General features: G+C 45.4%; 1 protein-coding gene across 2 annotated transcripts in view; it reads right to left on the bottom strand.

Annotated features, from left to right (window-relative positions):
- SBF1 (SET binding factor 1) overlaps positions 1-17,392 on the bottom strand; it is a 1,592,200-nt gene that overhangs the window by 181,998 nt on the left and 1,392,810 nt on the right. For both annotated transcript variants that reach the window (XM_078677863.1, XM_078677862.1), the window contains one exon: positions 3,115-3,348. In XM_078677863.1, coding sequence (XP_078533989.1) covers positions 3,115-3,348 — 234 coding nt within the window. The remainder of the gene's footprint in view (positions 1-3,114; positions 3,349-17,392) is intronic.

A 17,392-nucleotide genomic window follows, 5' to 3' on the forward strand; every position in this document is an offset into this window, starting at 1 on the left:
TTTACAGTGAACCCAAGGTTGTGAAGCAGTTGCACTGTTTTTTGAGTGTGTCGTAGGCAGCTTTGCTGGGAGCTGGCTTTTATGAGCCAGTCATCTAAGTAAAGAAATACATGAATGTGCTGTCTTCTTAGATGAGCCGCAACAACTGCCAGGCACTTTGTGAAAACCCTGGGTGTGGTAGTTTCTCCAAATGGGAGGACCTTGAATTGGTAATGTTGGCCGTCTACCACAAATCTAAGGTATTTCCGGTGAGCAGGGTGAATGGGAATATGAAACTAGGCATCCTTTAAGTCCAGAGTGGACAGAAAATTGCCTTGCTGAAGGAGTGGGAGCACTTGTTGGATTATGACTATGTTTAAGTAGTCCGACTGAATGTATACATTTAGCTCTCTGAGGTCTAGTATAGGCCTGAGAGAGCCGTCCTTTTTGGGAATTAAAAAGTACCGGGAGTATACACTGGTCCCCTGATATTGTAATGGGACTGGCTCTATAGCATGTTTTTCCAAGAGAGAGAGAACCTCTTGCCTCAGAAGGGTAAGATGCTCTGGTGACATTGCATGTGATCTTGGAAGAATATTTGGGGGAGTGTCTGTAAGCTCCAGGCAGTAACTAATAATTTGTAGTACCCACTTATCTGAGGTGATTGAATTCCAGACAGGTAGGAATTCGTCCCCCGACAGGAGTGGAATGATTGGGGGTGGGGGGGGGGAGGTAACGGAGGGCAGTCACTGTTTGTTTGCGGGGGGAAGTGCGTGTGGAGTTGCCTCTGTCTCTTCCCTTACCGTTATTTCCTCTAGAAACTGCTCTAAAATAACCTCTTGATGAGGGGGATTGGTTGCTGCCCTTGTAAGAGGAGGAGGGATTTTCGGTGGATACATTTTTTGAACCACCCCTGTATAAGGAGCAGCGAAAGGAACCCCTGTTGGTAGGTAGCTGCAAAGTCCCCATGGATTTTGCGACCTCTGTATCTTTTTTCATTTTTTCCAGCGAGGTATCAACTGCTGGACCAAACAGATGTTCCTTATTGAATGGTTTGTTAAGGATGGCGGTTTGTACCTCAGTCTTAAATCATGTGATTCTCAACCAAGAATGCCTACGTAGGAGTACACTGGTGTTTACTGCAAGGGCTGCTGTGTCTGCAGCATCTAGGGTGCACCTGATGGACGTATTAGTGATGAGTTTGCCTTCGTGGATAAGGTCATTACCCTTAGTTTTGTGTTCGTCAGGCTAAAATTGAATGAGTTTTTCCAACTTATCGTAATGAGCCCTATCATAGCGAGCCAACAAAGCTTGAGTGTTGGCAATGCGCCAATGATTAGCTGCTTGTGAAGCCACTCTCTTGCCCGAGGCATCAATGAGCTTAGACTCACAATCAGGAGGAGGAGCCTCACCTGAGGTTTCTGAGTTAGCTCTCTTGCGAGCGTTGGAAACCACAAGAGTCTCTGAGGGCAACTGACCTCTGATGTAAGTAGGGTCGGTTGGTGCAGGTTTATATTTTTTATCCACCCTAGGTGTGATTATTCTTGCCCTCACAGGATCTTTGAATACCTCATCTGTGTGTTTTAACATGCCTTTTAGCATTGGCAATGTATGAGTGGCTCTCTGAGAGGTACTAAGGGTTTCAAAGAGGAAATCCTACTTTAACGGCCCTTTATGCATCTCCACCCCCTGATATTGAGCAGCCCTGTTAAGGAGCTCAATGTACCCAATGTTATTGTCAGGTGGGCAGGGTATGAACTGATACAAATCAGGGTCATTATCTGTGTTTGGGTCAGTATGATAATCTTTGGCAACGGTGGCATTGTCACAAAAAGATTTTTAGATCTGGGTTACGAAGGCGTTGGTTCGGCACCGGAGTGGGGCCGGCTCGAGCCAAAAGGCTTTTTTTTGTGTTTCGGAGCCGGGCCGGAGGGGGGGGCGTCGGAAACCTTTTGTCAGTGCTGACCTTGGCCCGAGGGTAAAGGAGGGACCGGAGCCTTTGTCTTTGGTTGTTGGAGGGGCAAAAGGGTATCTTTACTCACAGTACGCTGACCCGGAGTAACCTGGTCCTCTTCTTCCATGTCGGGGTCAACTTCAGGCACAGATATATGTTCTTCCTCCTCGGCTCCTTGAGCTTGATGTTCTGTGATTGCATCTTTGCCAAAGATGTCCGGTGCACAGCCGCTCTGGTGTTGCATCTTGTGAGGATCACTAAGTCTTTTTCGATCGAAACGATTGGCACTCGTCGCAGTCTTTCTCCTCGTGTTCCGGGGACAGGTAGTCTGCAGACTTCGTGCAAGTCGGTGCATGGAAATTTAGCATGACCAGCGGGACAGAACTTGAATGGAGTCCGTTCCATCGACTGCTAGCGCGATCAGCGCGGGTAGGCCCGACACGAGTTTCCGATCGAAGTTATTCGAGGTGAGACGATACGCGACGAATGGGGAGCCATGATCGATAACCATACCGTTGAGGGTAGTGGATTGAGCGTCGAAGGGGTCAGAGAAACAGTGCCAAACCGGAGCACAGCAATACACATTCAAACTCGATGGCGGAAAAAAACAATCTAACGATGGAGTCGATGCCCAAGCGCACTATAACCGAAAGGAGGAGTCACCAACCTCGTGACTGGAAAGACTTCTCCAAAGAAAAACCAAGTGCAAACATCCGGAGCCAACACTAGATGGTGAGCTATGCACAGCATGTGATCTACAGCTCATATGCATCGAACATTATTTTCTCATCTCAAGGGTGACCCGATTCCCTGATCACAGCCGGATCAGTGCTCCAACTACTCAGGGTCCTTGTCTGGTTCTGTCACTCCCCATATGAAGCCTTTTCAGCTTATACAACAGAGTTATACTTGTCCATATGTGAGTTTTTTCAGTGCCCAAGAATAACTTCAAATTTCTTCCAAATCTACTTAGTGTCCACAACTGGCTAAATATTTTCTTCCTTTGAAATATATTCAGTGTTTAGCACTGGAACCTGGGGCTACAAAATACATGCAATGTAGAGGAATGACCTTTATCTTGACACGCAGTGTGTAAAGCACAGGCCGGTCTAGGACAATTCCCTATAATATTTTCTTAGTGAAAATGGCCGAGTGAGCTGTTCATCAGGACGGAGTCTCACCTCAAGGAGGCGTGTGATTGCATCTGGTTCCACACGGTTATGGTTGTCATAGCAGGGCCAGATAATCTTGCGCTTGGTCTGAGGTGCACTGTTGTCCTGACGCTCTACCTCCTCTGCCTGCTCATGCAGTCCCTGGATCAGCTCCCAGTCATAAGAAGGTCCCTCTGACAAGGTCTCCCGTGTGTAGTAATCCCACACCTTCAGGTTGGAGATATTGCTGTATGGTCTGAGAACCTGGGAAGAAGACAACAACAATTATTAGTTTTATCATGGGTCTAGCTGAATCATTCCTTACGAAGTCGATCTAATAAGATTAGAGAGATTTACATACTAGCGACATATCTGTAGCCTTATTGAGGGTAGATTGCGAAGCAGGGGGATGAGTAATATTTCAACCTACATTTCCACTCTGAGATCTTCATCACCAATAACTCTTCACATTGCCAAATGCTCTGTGTTCCTGCACTTGGCTTCTTTCTTTACACTTGATAGGTTTCCTGTTCTGCACTCAGCAAATTCTTGCTGTTCTGCACTCAGCAAATACCGGCACTTTTCTCTAAACCAGGTCCTCATTCGCATCATGGTCCACTCCTCCCTCCTATTCCCCCCTCCGGACCACCGTCCCAGTAAATGGAAACATGCTTAATTTATTTAAACTGAGCGAAATGTTTGAACTAATATTTAATGCCAGTTAGGGGATCAAGAGTAGAATTTAATAGAAAAAGAATTTTACTGTGAGCAAGTTTGTAGCCTTAGGGTAGATCAAATATGATGACAGGGTCAAAGTGGCCTGGGCTGCAAGAGATAGGAGATGCAGACCTCTTCAGAACAGTGAGTTTAAAAAAAAAAAAAAAGGTTATTTTCTTTTTATGTTCAATAGTCAGGTTTGAGAGCCATCAGTGACTATGGCAGTTCCCATGTCAATGTTGTAATGACGGCTGCCATGCACCAGATGTGTTTTACGGCATTGCCAAATGAATGAAGATAACTTAAGTCAGTTTCAAATGGAAAAGGGAAGTCCACATAGACACCAAGACTCATGGATTATTCGCAGAAATGTGTTTGAGAATAACTCGGTATGAAAGGAAGCAGGACATCATTTTGTAACACAGAACATGAGGACCCATGAATATACAGCAAGCAGATGGAGTGAATTTTTATTCACACAGGACTGGATGGTCTTGATGGTTGAAGAGAGCAGATTGAGTTTCGAAGCCAGTATGAAGAGGAGTATCTAATGCATAAATGGCAACCCACTCTGGAAACTTTGACAAAGTTTCACAGTGGGTGCTTGCAGATATTAAACACAACGGAAGACAGAAAAGACTTGAGCTCTAGTGCAATCTGCACATGATTCTAAATTTGAGATCGGCGCTCAGATGGGATAGAGAACAAGCACTGGAATACATTGGTGGTTAAATTTTGAAGGTTGGGCAGCTACCAATGAAGGGGACATAATGCCATTCAAGTAGGTGGAGGAAGATGCTTTGGTTAGAGAAACAAAACACAGATAAGTCAAGAAAGACCAGAAGATTGCATCTACTTAAGACTTATGTCCATGGAGATAGTAACTGAATACTACTATGGCAACCTCTGTGCTGTGAGATGATAGAAATACAGACCGAAATTTTCCACGCATTCAGCCACAGTCGTGCTCCAAGTCTATTACAAAAAGGGGGTGCAGTGCTATAGAAAATGTGCTTGCTAAAATTGACTACCCAGACTAAAGAAATTGCTTATAGAGATCAGTGTAGGTGCCAAAATTAAAAACACGCCTGGTAGTGGATAAATGAGACTACAGTCATGGCGCTATGCATAGCGCCATGACTGTAGTCTCATTTTCTATAGCACTGCACCCCCTTTTTGTAATAGACTTGGAGCACGACTGTGGCTGAATGCGCCGCTTCCCATTTCCGCACCGTCACTCGATGGCATGGACGGTGTATGGAGCGACTGTTTATTCCCACATGATGATATGCCGCCACGAGGGTGGTCTGATGGGATCTTCTGAAGCCCAGTGAGACTCTATATATATATATATATATATATATATACATGTGTTTTTTCCACACGTATTTCCGTGTGATCCTTGTTCACCACTTAGGACAGCACATCATTTTGGACCTGGTCTTCTCTTTCTGTGTTGTTTATCTTAAATTTAGGGGCATGAGTTGACAGGTCGATAAATTATTTCCCCTTTTGACCCTCCGCACATCTGTTTTTTCAACACAGGGATGTGTGCCATGTCGACTCTTCACTTTGTTCTGTAACAAAACACGCAGCCTACAAAGGCAGTGTGTGAGTGTAAAGTTCAGGAACTCTAAGGGTGGCACAATAAGTGCTGCAGCCCCTAGAGGCCTTCCCTGCTCACAGTGCCTTGGGTACCTGGGGTACCATTTACCAGGGACTGACCTGGGCCAGAGAAAGCCAATTGCATTTGGTCTTCAATGCAGTTTTAGGGAAAGAAATAGGCCCTGGGTACCTGAGTAGCAGGAACCCTGGACACACTCAGTCAAAGTACAAAGTGGGGGCAACCATGCAGAACAATGGCATTTTCTCACAGATATTTATAGGTTTCTCTCGTCTTCACTGCTTGAAATGTTGCTCGCACGAAAGTGTCACTCATAGTCGTTGAATGTCGCTCATAATTACACTGCAATTATGAAAATGGCACACTTAAGCAATCTGAAACCTTGGTAGCTATGGTGGGGGGGGGGACCTAGAAAAAGGCTGCAGAGGGGGACTTAAGGACAAGTCTGGGAGCTTCCAATGGGGAGCTCGATTCACAAGGGTCCTGAGAGCAAAGGGCACAGTCGGTTCGTCGTTACTCAGGCTGGGGCATTCGAGTGCAGAGTAGATAGTTTGGCTGGACTCTGTGGATCAAAGGTCCTCGCGGATGTCAGTCTCACTTGTTGAGGATGCAAAATCAGGACAGCTGGGCCACACTGGAAGAGGGTTTCTGCGGTGCTGATGTCCTTTGACAGCTGCTGGGTCTCGGTGCTGTTAGAGTCCAGACTGGACTTAAACAGGCCTTGGTTGCTGCAAAGGGTCCGGTACTCCGGCTATTGGTCCTGCACAGCTCCGGGAGGTCCTGGTGTCCTCGGACTCGAGTGAGACAGATCTGACCTTCGTGAGAACAGGTACCTCTTCGTGGGGGATGCTACATGGGGCTGGCCAGGAAGCAGCAACACGGTAAACCAGACTCTGCTTCTTCGGTGCCAGTGTACTCCAGGGGAGTAGCTTCTCTAGTCCAAGGGAGATGTCTGGCAATTTGCAAAAGGCTGGAACTCTACTGGGGTAGTTGCTCAGTTGCAGGACGAGTCACTCAGTCACAATTGTCAAGACTGGTGCAGGCAGGCAGGGTTTGGCACCAAAAGTCCAAAGCAGTTTTCATTTCTCATTGTCTCGCGGCTCTTCTTGGTCCTCTTCTTCTGGATCCGTTAAATCAAAGTTCCTAGCCTCAGGGGTGCCTCTAAATACTCAATGTTGCGGTGATAAGGGGAGTGATGGGTAGTAGCCAATGGGCCACTTACCTTTAGGGTGACTACACCCTCTATATGACCACTTCCTGTGAGAAGTGGGCACAACACTGACCCTGTGAGCCTAATTCCACCAAAAAGCCATAAGGCGGAATTCTAGTTTTCATGTTCACATCAGGTAGACCACCTTAGGGGTGGAACTAGCCTGATGGGGAACATGGCTCCAGTCTAGCTAATATTCCCACCTGCCAAATAGATCCGAAGCAGGGGGTGGCATTTCCCCTGTCTGGGGACAGCCTGAGTCGCATATCAAAAGCAACAGAGGCCTTTGAAGCCTCCTGACTTTGTGTGCTGATTACTTAGCCATCATGCTTGGAGAAGGTAAATACTCTGGCCGGAACAGGCATTGTTTCTGCCCTCAGAGAGCGTGGGCTCTCTCGCGCAGGGGCTCAGAAACCGGTCTGTGCTGGCAGGCTAGTCTACACCAGTCAGCTAGTACACTAGTAGTCGGTAGGTTTTCAGGGGGCACCTCTTCGGTGCCCTCTGGGTGCATGTTTAATTAAATCCATCACTGGAATCAGCGGTGGATCTATTAATACGAGATGTTTGATTGAAACCAAACACCTCTAGATTCTGTGAAGTCATCATGTAGCAGGGGAACTCGTAATTACCAGTGTCCAGCACATGTACATAAAATGGATTCCCTGTTCACTTGCAATATATAAGAATCGACTTAGACAGGTAAAAAGTGGGTATGACCATGTCGGAATGGGGCACTTTCCCACAGCCGCAAGGATTTTGGTGCCGGTACGAGAGTTGTCGGAGCTGATTGAGCGAGTCTTTGATGTCAAAGATTAAGTCTCCAAAGGAGGTTTCGGTGCAGTGGTCCTTGCCGAGGTGGTGACGATCGGTGCCAAATATGTGGGCTTCAAGATCTTCTCCGGCACTGAGCAGAAGCTGGGTATGGCATTCGAAGCGTGTTTTGTGGCGACCATGGCCAGGTGGCAGTGGCGCACCAGCAGCTTGTCGGTGGGTTTTGAGGCTGGATGCCTGGTCATAGGTGGGAGCTACACAGAGTACGAGCGGTGTCGAGGGGGTCCGGGAGGAGGGTTTATACTAGTGGCCTACTGGGCTGGCAGCTTCGATATCCAAGTTTGGAATCCGAGATGACTTTGGACTAGAAGGCATCCTTCTCGGCGGTCTGCAGTTCCGGCTGGCATTCACTCTTGAGGTCCTGGTTGGTGAAGAGGTCCGGGGTTTCACTTTAGCTTCTCCGCGACATTGAGCCCAACAATATTGAAGAGTTTTCTTAGAGTGAAAGGAGCGGCCGGTATCGCAGGAGGCCTCATCATGCTCGGGAGAGGGGCAGAGGTTGCAGATCTGGTGGATTTGGCACGACACACAGGGCAGTAGCGGAACGGCATCTGTTCCATCACAGGCAAGACAAGCTTGCCATGGAGAAAGCAAACGAGGGAGGCCCCAAAGAACAAGACCACTCCAGGGACGTTGAAGTCATCCCAATCTCTGACCAGGACAAAGCAGTGCTTGTTAAATTGATGTGAGAAAGGGTATTGTGATAGAAAACAATACCAACAGAAAGGAGAGGAACAGAGAAAGCCAGAAGAGATCACAACAATGGCGTCAATCCGGAGCTCGCTAACATGCCCAAACCCGACAGTGGAAAGACATCAATCTAACAATGGAGCCAATGCCCATGTCACTGTACCTCGTGACTCGAGAAGACTGCTTCAAAGAAAAACAACCTGCACACATCCGGGCCCAACCGTAGACGGCAGGAGTATGCACAGCATGTGTATCTACAGCTACACATGCCTCAAACTATTGTTTTTTCTGGAGAAATAACTTAACAGAACAGGGGTCATAAGAAGGGTCTCAAAAACAATTCAAAGAAGAAAATTATTCGTAAATATGTTGGCTCCTAGTAGAAGTTGAGTTCAAAGCACACTCACCTGATTGGCTCATCCACCTCACAGGCTCTGTTTTAGACTAAACAGATAAGGCAGATAGACTACTGGTAAAGATGTATAAATTGGTGCACCGTAAGCACCCAATTTGAAATCCTACTGTATTGCTGCTACACTTTACCCTCTGGTGCCATTATTTGAACTACAGTTCGTGGCTGGGATTCAAATTAAAAGCATTACAAACAGTAAAAAAATAATATATAATAATCAGCCAACCACAACGAAAACCTTTACATTTAAAAGCATAATTAGGGTTTTAAGTATCAACAAAATATACTCTACCCTGCATGACCACATTAAAATTAACATGTGCATGCAAATCCTCTCACAGTGCTTAAAGGGATATCAGTGGGAAAACCTGTAAATCTAAACTTCTTCATGCAGACTTTTGGTCCAAGATCATTTTATTAATCAATGTTATTCTAGCCTCCCTTTGCGAGGCTGTTTTCAAATTCTTTATGACCTGGCTCAATGATGCAACTAGACATAATAGTAGATGAACATCACCATTCAGACACAGGGAAACTTCACTGTTTCAAGTACAAACTGCATAGTGTCGGAAAACTGGTTGCATGCAATCATTATGCAGAAGGGTCATCGTTGGGCCTGTGCAGGTGTCATGCGTTAAAATACCCCTTATCCATACACACAATCTGCACTCTCCTGGTCCAGAACGATAATTAGTTTAGGACTTCTTAAATTTTGCAAGCAGGATTAATAAAGGATTAATGAAAATCTACGACTAAGGAATGCATTGCTGGCTGATTTAGGCAGGGAAATCCGGAGATATATCTAGGTAGTGCCTGGCTGAGCACTACATGAAGCATACTTCCTGGTTTCATATTCTTGTTTGTAGCAGGAAAGAAAGCCAAGATGTTACATGCTCACATATATAAACGATTAGACAAGACATTTGTTTCCTAATAAGATAATAGGTCCAGTTTATTTAATTCTTTTGACGCAAAGGAGTCCATGGATATGGCAGATTATTTTTTCTGCTGCCAAAATTTCTGCCTTCATAGTCCCTGGTGCGGCAGACCAGGACCCAGAAATAGCACATCTAAAAGTATACCAATAGCACTAGAATTTGCCTAACACCACCGATCTCTGGACAATGTTTAATGTTATACTAATATTAAGCTAACAGTAGCCTTTGAGATCCTATTGAGGTAAGGCCTAACACCGCAGTGTTTTTTACATGCTGTAAAAAATCTTTTGGAATGGAGCTCAGTTTCGGAAAGAAGGGTCTAATCCTTTGTATCGCTAGCCGCAATTTAGCAGTGTAGAGATTAAACAAGATGGTTAATGTATTTACTTTATCTGCTCTGACGTTAATATCCCCTCCCCCATATCATCAACAGTAAGTTAGTAGTACATCAAACAAGCACACCACTCGCTCTTCTTGCTATATACATAATTTTGAATTGATAGAGATGTTACCATTGTTTTTGTCTTGTGGTACAAACCCCAACAGAAGTTAGAAGGAGGGGTGAGGGATTAAAAGGGGTATTAGTTTGGAGCTTGAAGACAGAGACTGAAGTTTCCCTAGCAAAATCTTGGCTTCGATCTCCAGGAGTGCTATGCGAAGATTGTGAGTATGGAAGGGCTCATTTAGAATTAAGAAATTAGCCTTTCTAAGTGTTGGGAAGAGCAGATGTTGTGCCTGAACAGAGGAAAGAGCCTGCAGACCCAGCACTAAACTTTGAATATTGAATACGAAATAATGTTTGACATGGGGTGAACCCAGACTTCCCCTCAAATCTACCCCCAGTTCATTTTATTATGTTTTCTACAAGTGTCATGTGATGTAATGCAGTTTCGTATCACTGCTTGACCGTGATGGAATCCTACCCTGAGTTCTCAAACATACACAGCAGACATAAGCATGAGGACAGAAAATATTCCCTTGACTAAATCTGTTAGAATTCTACCTTGAATACACAAAAGGACAAAATGTTCCCACCTGTCACTATTCAAATCCCTAGATGACCACTGTGAGTCACACTACATTACGCTTCTCCAACGAGTAGCTTGGGGTCTACTGGTAGCTCTCCAGGTACCTAAAAGTCGCTCTCCTGTGTGAAGTCCATTCTACTAAATCAGAAGATGGTGCATGATTGAATTAATATATGTATGCCAAAATTAAAAAGTGTGTAAACAAGATGAAACTGGATGTATTTTGAGAACTTGTAATCATATGATTGAAGAAAAATGGTTGGATTTACAAAATATATTTAAAGCAGAACACTCAGTCACAAAGAGTGGGAAGGGGTATATTATAGGGCTCGCCATTCAGCAAACCACATGGGGCTAACGGAGACCCTCACAAAAGTAGCTACCTACTGGTACTATAGCCCAGAGCATTTTCATTCAATAGATCCCACTCAGGGAGCAACATGTTGGCGGGGCTGTGATCACGTAGGCACCCTGGTACACCTATTATGGGAGTGCGAATATATCCAACCTAATTGGAACCAGGTTTTGGATGAAGTGGATAAACACTTCGATACAGAAATTCCATGCTTCCCGGCATATGTCCTCTTGGGCATCCCAAATCCCCTGACTTACCCACTGCGATCCCGTAGAGGCCGCCTGATGGCAATTGCGTTAGGCTCTGCAACACAAAATATACTCACACACTGGCGCACTTCCCACATACCAACCTTCACAGGCTGGCTACATCGCCTGTGGCATGTTCTCGGAATGGAGAAACCGACGTTGACAATGGGAGGGGTCCAGGTATGTTAAGCTGTGGCAACCCTTCCTATCTCTCTTAGCCTCTGAATTCCGGGAAGTCACCTGCCCCTGGTACCTCTGAATGTTGCGCCTCTCCGATACACAGCAGACAGAGAAGTGATTGGGGCCAAGTACAGTTTCAGACAGCCTAGTTAGTGGGCACGGAACACGGGTGGGGGTTGTGAGGGAGGCTTTATATACGTTTTCCCCCCCATTTATTTCTTTCTTCTGAGGGTTTCCTGTTTTGTTACAAGCCCTGTGTTATGCTTTTGCTGACCTTGATTAGACATTTAAGCCATATGTTATGCAACACCGGTGGCGCAACAGCTAAACCTGCATTGTTATATTCTTGTATGTTGAAATTTCAATAAAGAGATTTAAACTATAAAGCCAATATTTGAATGATAAATCATGTGGAACTGGAGTGACTTATTTCCTAGGTACCAAAAGTATTGCAGCTGTGGCTGTTATGTTATCTATATAAAGGCACTCCAAATTGAGAAATACTTTTTGTCTTACTGTGGCAACTCTGCCTGACGCACAAAGGTGACTTCTGCTGCTAAGCATGCATACATTGGCCAATAACGTAATCTTTTTTGATGTGATCATAATTACAGCTTAATTAACCCTTGGGGTTGGCTGGTCTGCTAGAGTTTTATGTGCCACAGCGTCCTTTGAGATCCGCCGACTCAGCGCTGGTTTGCACCACGCGTGTTTTGAAAGCTAGAGCGGGTGGCCGTTCCTTTCGCAGTCTGGCCGCGCAACTCTGGAACTCGCTTCCTGTTTCCATCAGAGTTATCCAGAATCATCTTGCGTTCCGGAAGGCCATAAAGACCTGGCTCTTCCCTGGATAATCCACCTTGCTCTCTGGTTCTTGTCTTGGAGTCTGTGGTTTGCGCTGGGACGCCCCGTCGCTGGGGCACCTATGCGCATTACATATTCGACAAATAAATAAATAAATAAAACTGGTAGCTCGGGGTGATTTCAATCGATTATAAGAAGCTCTTAAAGATGCAAAGGTTGGAGACCCCTGCTCTACATTCTTCTGCAATTCTATATTACTTCCTTATACAAACACTTCAGCGCCAAAATGATTTCCCTATTCTCTAATGACGATGGCACTTTGGTCAGTTTATGTTGAAATTATTTTTTTTCCATTCTGAGATACCAAATATTTCAAGGATTCTGCCTGAAGGATGAGGGTTTTGACTAATTGCTTTAACACACTGGTGGGGATAACACTCAAAGCAGAGATTTTTATTTCCTCTTTCCACATGTCAACATTAATCAACTCTGGCACTTGACAGTGAAAAGAAAGAATACGTCAATCATCTTGGGTTCTCCTTCTGTAAAGACTATATGGTTACACAGCGGGTACTCAATTCCATACAGGAAAACAAAAAACTGATAGGTGGAATTCTGAAATTAATCGCAGCCACTGGTAATTAATCGGGCAGCAATCCAGTCCACCACTTTTTTGACCACCCAAGGAAAGAACCAGTCATATATGCACGTCAACCTTGCTCCAATGGGAACAAGTCTAGCCCGACCTGTCAGGGACCCACGTCTGGGCATGCACCTGCACTTATGGCATTGTACTAAGGAAAACAATAAAAAATGATATGAGGAATGCTAAAATTATTCTTAACTTATAGAAATTACGTTGGAAACACATTCCAGTGCATGTTTTTTTTGCCCATGGTGCAACCTCAAAAAGGAATATGTCATAAGCAAATCAGCCATCATTCTGTTGCAATAGGAACACTGCAGCCGAACTGCCAGGCGAGGTTCATTATGAACGGTGTTCAGAGGGATTCTTGTTATCTGTTGTAGCCATTTTCCATCCGAGGTATTCTAGAGAACATAGTATAGGGCTGGTACAAGGAAAGTGATACAAATGTGTAATCCAAGATCGCACTGCTTGCAGGCGAGTGTTAGCTGTGGGGAATGTAAGCTACGGGGGCGTCCACAGGCAACTGCTATTCAAAGCCTGTATCTCTGAGACGTGTAATGAAGACACAAACCTTTCTCAGTAAGAAACAAGCTTTTGAAGCGAGAGGGAGCAAGGGGCAATATATCAGTACACGCAGCTCCATATGCACGCTAAATTAAACAAGCAGTGACAAAACCAATGGGTCTCGCCTTTGCAACAGCTACTTGCTTTGCCAATGCGTTTTAGCCATGTTGTACACCAGTGTGACTGCTGTTCTGAATGGCTAAAAGTTACTAGCAAAGAGTAGAGTGTCGTGGAGTGGCACAGAGTGTGGTATATTAGACTGGTATTGAGTGGAGTGGTAACAGTAGAGTGGACTGGTGTTGAGTGTTGCAGAGTGCAGCAGCACAGAATTCCGCAACGTACAATGCAGCATTGTAGAATGCAGTGGCACAGATTGGAGAGTTGCATAGTAGAGTGTAGTGGTGCAAAGTGGCGCAGAGTTGAGTATAGTGTCGTAGAGTGCAGTGGCATACAGTGCAGTGGTGTGGAATGGTGCAGAGTGCATTGGCATAGATTGCAGAAGTGCAGAGTAGACTGACGTAGAGTTCAGTGGTTTAGAGTGCAGTATTGTGGAGTGCTGTGGTGTAGATTGACGCAGTCTCATTGGAGTAGTGTGGTGTTGAGCAGAGTGGCGTAGTCTCATTGGAGCACAGTGGCGTAGAGCAGAGAGGTGCAGACTGCAGTGGCTCAGAGTGCAGTGGTGCAGAGCAGAGTGCAGTGGTGCAGAGTAGAGTGCAGTGGTGTAGACTGCAGTGATGCAGAGTAGAGTGGCATACAGTGACGTGGACTGATGTGGTGTGCATTGGCAAAGTGCAAAGTGCAGCGGCATAGAATTTATCAGCGTACAATGCAGCGTTGTAGAATGCAATGGCGTAGGTTAGAGTGGTGCAGAGTAGAGTACAATGGTGCAGAATGGTGTGGTGCAGAGTAGAGTGGCATAGAGTGCACAGAACAAATGCATTGGAGTAGAATGCAGTGGCGTAGAATTAAGCCTCTTACAATGCAGCATTGTCAAATGCAGTGACGTAGATTAGAGTGGTGCAGAGTAGAGTGCAGTGGTGTAAAGTACAGTGACGCAGAGTGCAGTGGCGCAGAGTAGAGTGCAGTGGCGCAGAGTAGAGTGCAGTGGCGCAGAGTAGAGTGCAGTGGCGCAGAGTAGAGTGCAGTGGCGTAGAGTGCAGTGGCACAGAATGCAGTGGCGCAGAGTAGCTTAGAGTGCCTTACAGTGGACTGGCGTAGAGTTGATTGATACAGAGTAGAGTGGCAAGGAGTTGTTTAGACTCGAGTGGCCTAGACTGGAGTGATGTAGAGCACAGTGGCAAAGAGTACAATGGTGTAAAGTGCACTGGAGTAGAATAGAGTGGTGTAAAGTAGAGAGATAGGTGTGCAGTGGTGTTGAGTGCAGTGGCATGGCATGATTTGGTGTTGAGTGGTGCAGAGTAGATTATAGTTGCATGGAGTGGTTTACAGTGGAGTGGCAAAGAGTGGGATTTTTGCACTTTACAGAGGCTGGTAGGATATTGACTCATGATACCCACCCTCCTATTGTGTTCGCGGTCTCTCGCTTTTTATTTAACATGTGGCGTAGGAGACAAACTTTTTTAACCTAATTGTCGTACATACTGTTTTTAAAAGTCTCATACTGTGATACCTTCTAGTTTAATTCTTTTTTTTAATCATCTCATGACTATTTATTATTTCAATGTTGTGTCAATGTATATTATATGCACTTTTTATGGTCGTTTGACCGAAATAAAAGTTATCAAACAAGCATAGTGCAGCCGCACACTGCCAATACAGACAACACATTTTCAATTCAAATTGCCATTACATTTGCTCAGACATACAGTTTTACAAAAAAATCCATACAGCGCACAAACGATAATGTGTGGAAATGGAATCACAGTGTATTGATTTGCTTTTATCATATTAAAGTATTTGTTTCCAACACACTTCAGAGCTTCCGGAGCGCGAGCTGGCCGCAGGGCACCCCTGTACGCCGCCTGCTGAGTAGGCCGCCGGCCCCGCGGTGTAGATGGAAAGCACCGATCTCTGCAAATGCGCCATAGCGCAACTCCGCTCCCAGACCCAGGGCGCCGCAGAAGTGTTCACTGGCCCAGCGTGGAGCCTGGTATGCCGTCTGGAGCTTGCTACACGCAGCTGAGGGCCAGGGCCTAGGCGAGGGACTGGAGCGGCGAGCAGGCCCGTCCTACTCTGTCGCCATCTTGGCCACGCTGACCTCTCTATGTGGTTTTGAGAATGCAACAGAGTTGCTGTGTCTTTCTAAATGATTGAGTTCTGTCAATATAATACAAGAGAGCTATTTTTACATCCAGTATGTGTAAAGCGCTTTCCGCAATGGAATCAGGTTGTGGTAAGAATACTGTCAAATCAATAGATTAATTGAAGTTGAACCGAGATCACTTTTGGAAGAAATGTAGGGTTGATACGCAGTACCACTTTGTTTCTATGAAGTTGAAAGAATGGTTGTTCTAGAATTAATTTTTGAAGCTCACGGACATGTGTGAGTGAAGTGATTGCAATGAGAAAGTACATTTCCAGGATAGGAACTGGAGAGGACACCAGTGTAAAGGTTCAAATGGGGGAACATTAACTCTGTTGATACTACATTGAGGTTTCACGCTGGTGTTGGAGAAACTCTAGGTGGGATAACTCTTTTGAGACTCTCTAGAAAAGCTTTAATGACAGGAATCCTGAATATAGAAGTTTGTTCTGTTTTGAAGATATGCAGCGACCACCGCCAGGTGCAGTCTTATAGAAGTGAAGGTTAACCCTGAAGTTTGTATATGGCGAAGGTGATAGCTAATGTCTTAAGGCTTTGCTGTCAATATAATTTGAATGACGAGAGGGAACAAATCGCTTCCACTTTGCTGCATAGCATGCTCTAGAAGCCGGTCTTCTCGGCTCTTTAAGAATATCCATGCACTCTTAAGGTAGATTCAAGTAACCAAATTTTAAGACCTCGGGAGCCAGACTGCATGATTGAGAGATCTGGGGTTTTGATGTCTAATTGCTCCCTGGTATACGGTTAGTAGGTCCTGCTTGTTGGGAAGTACCTGGTGTGGGTCTACTGAGAGTTGGAGTAGTGTGGTAAACCATGGTTGTCTGGCCCATGTGGAAGCAACCAGGATGAGAATCAGAGACGCCTGTCGCAGTATGCGAATCACCAACAGAAGCAAAGGGAGAGGTGGAAAAGTGTAAGCAAATGTCCCTGACCAATTCATCCAAAGTGCATTACCCTTGGACTGGGGTGATGGAACCCGGAGGCAAAGTTTGGGCATTTGGGATTTACTGCTGTGTCGAATAGGTCTACGATTGGGTGACCCATTGTTGCAAGAATGGGTGGAGGACTTGTGGGCCAAGTTCCCACTCGTGGACTTGTCGTCGTCCTCTGGTCAGGAGATCCGCAAAGTCATTGTCCACTCCGGATATGTACTCAGCTAACAGTTGAATGCTGTATCAGAGAGCATACCTCCAGATGGTCTGTGCTAAGCAAGATAGCAGAGGTGACCTGGTGTCCCCTGTTCTTGCAAATAATACATGGCAGGCATTTTGTCTGTTTTGATGAGAAACACTTTCCTTGTGAGGTGTGGAAGGAATGCTACCAGAAGTTCTAGGTGATTGATAGGGAGATGAGACTGACACGGGGCCCAGTGGCCCTGAACTGTCAGCTCCAGTAAGTGCACTCCCCAACCTGTGAGGGATGTGTCCGTTGTTATGGTTCTCTGTGGAGCTGGGTCTAGGAAAGGCAGTTATTTTAGAAGATTATTGGAATCCCACAACAGCAGAGCGTGGTAAGCCTGACAGTGTAGTGTAGTTCCTATTATCCCAATAGGCTCTGCGCATTGGAATAATACCTCCAATAGTATAGACCTAGACCAGACGTTAACTAGGTCTTCTACTGTCGATATTAGAATTAAAGTTTTGGGTTTGCCAGCTAGCTCAGAGTTCACTAGAAACTTTCTCGAATAGACAAGGAGGAGTTGAACCTCCCTGGATAGACAAGAAGGGATTTAGTTTCTGACAACCATAGAACATGACAACTTTGCTCTCCCCTAATC

Source organism: Lissotriton helveticus, chromosome 1_1 (assembly GCF_964261635.1).
Source record: "Lissotriton helveticus chromosome 1_1, aLisHel1.1, whole genome shotgun sequence".
Classification (NCBI taxonomy): Eukaryota; Metazoa; Chordata; class Amphibia; order Caudata; family Salamandridae; genus Lissotriton; species Lissotriton helveticus.